Below are 4,309 nucleotides of genomic sequence, written 5' to 3'. Positions count from 1 at the left end.
TGTAAAGTCATTTTTATGCTGAGAAGAATTTTTGCAGTTTTCATGTGTATTGACATTGTTATATATTTGTGGGACAACTTTGAATAAAATCACACTTATGGGTGTGATCACATATAAAAATTATTCTTCCCAGGAAGCTGACATTTGACCTTGTTCAGAGCATTTTTTTTTTTTATTTTACATTTTTCGCAGCTGCTGGTATCTGACAGAAATTCCTCTACTGCTTTCGGTGAAACCAGGATTGAACCCTCATTCTGGGGACCCCTTTACTTTAGATCTTGTCTGCACCTCAGTCAGGAAAGTATTTTTCAGGATCATTCTTACCTTTCTGGGTGGTTACTTCAAATATCTCCGAGCTCTGTCCCGGTGTGAAGTGCTTGAAGTAGGAGCAGTTGTGTTCTGAAGGAGAAAAGGAAATTTAGTGTGCTTGGAAATCTCTGATAAAATGTAGTAAAAATGAATTTGCTTTTTATCGATGTATCAAACTCGCAATGTTGTTAACATTCCCTACCCTTGGTTGCCCAGAGAAATTGCAGTTGGATCTGTTTTATCTGGGAGCAGATGAGTGGCACCACATGCCAGGCCACCGGCTCCAGCGTGGACAAGGCTGAAGCCCCCTCTGATACCTTTTGGGGGCTGCTCCCTCCGACAGCTTTTCACCCTGACTGCTCATCTATTTAAAACATGGATTACAGATAATTTTTCTCATTCTGTCTTTGGCCATCCCACGTTCCTGCCTCTCTGTGTAGCTGTATTTCCCGGTGATGAGACCCGCCGTGCCTGCAACTGAGCTGGTGTCTCTGCTCACCTCCCTTTGCCACTGCCAACCCACTCCATAGTGGCATCACCCCATTGGCTGTAGGAGCGTCACCACCCCTGTGGTGAGCTTGGACCCCAGAAAGGGAGGATGGAGTGTCCTCATCCACCTTCTCCCTCCTGGCTCATCCCTCTTCCAGCATGTAGATCCCGTACGGTGGTGGTTGGCAGGGGGACCAGCCCAGGGAGGTTTGCTGCATGGAAGGGGGGTCACCACACTACGTGAGATGCTGCTGCTGCAATGCAGCAAAGCGCGTGGTGTTTTACTACAACAGGGACCCTAAGGGCTTTTTTTGGGCTGTCAGTAGAAAGAGAAAAGCCATCTGAAGCTGCAAGAAGTTGTCCAGGGAGGGAAGGCTGATCAAAGCCTTCTGAGTGGAGGGCAAAGAGGCTCTGGTGCAACCTGGCTTTACCGAAGTTCACTCCCATCAGAGCAGTCTGCTAAGTTAATTTGGTAAGACAGCACAGTTAGGTCGTATAGAACTTTATGAAGTTCCTCTGCCTGGACTTTACGTGACCACACTGCCGGGTACGTGCGGTATTTATAGAGAGGGGTTATAAACTGACCTGGGAAGAGGGAAGTTGGCAGCTGTGTCTGTCAATGGCCATGATATTGCTTCATACTCAGCCTAAGGAGAGTCAGCCAGCAAAGCGATGTCGCTGCTGTCGATAGGTACGCAGGCCCTTCAGCCTCAGCGGGATGGGGAAGGGTCTGGTGAGGACCTGCTGACTCGAAGCTTTGGCAGGAGCAGGGTTAGGGTGGAGGGTGTTTGCGCTATTTATAACTGATTTAATTGAAGGTTTGAAGAGGCGCAGGGCTGGGAGAACAGTTGCTCGCCAGGAATTTGGCTGGAAGGGTGCAATCGTGGAGACACGTTGAGTGACGCCAGCTCTGATTGCACTATTCTGCTGAGCCGGGCTGGAGAGGACACGCTCAGCGCCTGTCCCAGCACCTCTCCCGCACCCCGGGCTGCGCTCCCATCAGACCAGGAAATCGTGCCAAGGTGGCACCACATACAGGCACCACCTGCAGCGAGGGGCCACTTGGTTAACACTGGCATCTCTTGTCCATTAAACAGATACCGGAGATAAAGGAGATAGCAGCAGTTTCCAGAAGATGCTGGGAGAAAGTCTGGGAGGATGTTGTGGTCCCCTCTGACATCCAGGCTGGGACAGGCTGCTCCAGAGCAGACCGTGGCCACGGGGTGAAGCCCGAGCCAGGTCCCGGGTGCAGGACCTGGGGGTACACACTGCATTTAGGTGGTTATTTACAGCATTAATTTCTAGTGGCAAGAAGGTACCAGCGTACTGTATGTTACCTGTTTCTTCTTGTTTCTTTTCTGTCATGTAAATGGCAGATTTTGGAGTTACTGATTCAAGGAGGGTTTATTTTCTCTCTCCCAGGAGAGAGGCAATTGTAAAGCAGCATTTTTGGGCCCATTAGTGGAAGATTCCTTTGAGACGCTCTTATCTACTTAATTTTATAAGCTGACTTTTATTTCATCTGCAGCTTCTTCTTGCTGGAGACTAGGTTAATGTTCAGCTCTGGCATCTCCTGACCTGTTCTTTATTATCCCTGCAAACGACTGGAGGAAAACATATTTGAACTCAGACCTCTATGACTGAAATCGCAAATTCGGAGCCCTAGAGCGGAGGTTGTGTGCCTCTGCCAGCGACTGAGTAGTGGCTGAAGCTGAGCATCCAGTTTGGGGATCCTTTGGCTCCTGTGCTAAAGGGCAGGGAGATGGGATGCAACTGGAACATTTTATCTTGGATTGTTTGGTTTGGCTTTTAATTAATTCACCAAGGCTGAACTGAAAGGAGTCCACAGGCATGCTGACTGTGCAAAGCCCAAGGTGAGGCCATCCAGACGTGGTGTCATGGAGGTCACAGCACAGCTTTGTGTCCATTGCAGGTGAACCAAACCAGCCCAATCCACTCTCCAGTCCGTGAAGGCTCAGCAGAGAGGGAGCACACAAAACCTTTTAGAGATAGACTTGTCAGCAGAAAAAGGAGCTGCTGCTGTGTCTTGTGGCTTATAGCAAAGCTGTGCCAAGGTACGATAAATGGGGTTAGCTCTAGGGGAGGTGTTTTTGGAAAATTAATTTATTGGTGGAAAATATAACTAAGTTGCTTTTGGTGAAATAATATATTGTTTTCAGTTTAAAGATGCTTCGGTGCTCTGCTGAGGTGGGAATATCTGTTTCAACAAGTCTCCCTGTTATTCAAGAGAACTGAGGCACTTCAATGCCTCTCTGGTGCCATCATGAATAAGAGAAAAGCCCATTTGTGTCACACTACATTTACATAATGGATAGGATTTAAAATGGATTTTATAATGGATGAAAATTGTGTGACAATCTTTGTTTCTCTCCATCCCTAATTGCATTATATCTGCTGCGAGGTCACCTCAGTGTGCTGATGGGAACAACCTGGAGCTCTGTGGTCATTAAGGCTCACGTGAACTTCAGGATTGTAACACGCGGTTTATCACCCAGTGTCCTCCTCCTTCCAGGTCACCCACCCTTACTGCCCTCCTGGTCCCTTCCCTTCAGATCGACCATCCCTGGATGACTGCTGTGCAGGGGCAAATGGGCCAATTCATCTTTCCTCTCTTCGTGCAGAGCCAACCTTTCCTGCCGCTCGCCGCCGCGGGGCTGGATGGCAGCTGCCACAGCCGTGGGACACAGTCAAAACACAATCGCGTTGAGCTGTGGTTAAAACTTGGGGGTCTGCAATACAAAGACCTCGTGGGGGAAGAAAGGGCAGAGAGGCCACAAGGTGTTTGGGGCATGCAGAGGCTCAGGTGGTAGCTGTCACCCGTGAGTGTTGGAGTGAGAGGTTGAGAAGGGGCTGGAGCCCACCTTGCTCTTAAACCCAAGATAGACAGTAGCGTGCAGGGTTCTGGGGCTGGCTGGCTGGTTAGAAAAAAATGGATTTCAATCTGAGATTTCCACTTGTGTTATGTTTAGGAGACAGGACCTGCTGCTGGGATTAGAGGAGGTGCTAGGGTGAGGACTGAGCGGTGGAGGGGGCCAGACCTCGGGCTCTGACCTGGTGAACAAGCCAGGGGAAATCCTTTGGCACACACTGAGTTTTGGAGGTGGTAACTCCAAATAGGTTAATTTCATACCAGGCTTGCAGAGTGAGTCTCTTATATGGACACAGGGAACGAGACAGCTCTGCTGGTAACCCATTTGCTCAAGCACTTCTCTCCAGTTGCCTGAGCTTGGGTTCCCTTATTTATAAGGACATATTTAGCCTGCTGGCAGGACACACAGACCATAGAGCATCCCCACTGCTGCTGCCCAGCTCGCAGGCACACAAGAGCCCACCTTGTAGGACAACACCTCCCCTGGAGTTACCGGCAGTGAACTCAGTTTACAGCTGGTAGCAAACTGCCCCGGTGCCCGCTGACCATGGTTAAAATTGCCTCGGTATGAATCTGAATTTGCCCAGTTTTAACAGCCATCTCTCTGATCTTTCTATTCCT

The 4,309-nt window shown here is 49.2% G+C and overlaps 1 protein-coding gene across 1 annotated transcript in view; it reads right to left on the bottom strand.

The window, feature by feature from the left end:
* CACNG1 (calcium channel, voltage-dependent, gamma subunit 1) overlaps nucleotides 1–4,309 on the bottom strand; it is a 9,721-nt gene that overhangs the window by 3,068 nt on the left and 2,344 nt on the right. Inside the window, exon 2 of the mRNA XM_009894774.1 lies at nucleotides 325–399. Within this exon, the coding sequence (XP_009893076.1) occupies nucleotides 325–399 (75 nt within the window). The remainder of the gene's footprint in view (nucleotides 1–324; nucleotides 400–4,309) is intronic.

This window comes from Charadrius vociferus, unplaced genomic scaffold (assembly GCF_000708025.1).
Source record: "Charadrius vociferus isolate BGI_N301 unplaced genomic scaffold, ASM70802v2 scaffold321, whole genome shotgun sequence".
NCBI lineage: Eukaryota > Metazoa > Chordata > Aves > Charadriiformes > Charadriidae > Charadrius > Charadrius vociferus.
The sequence above is the reverse complement of the archived record's forward strand: the minus strand, read 5'-3'. Positions and strand labels throughout refer to the sequence as shown.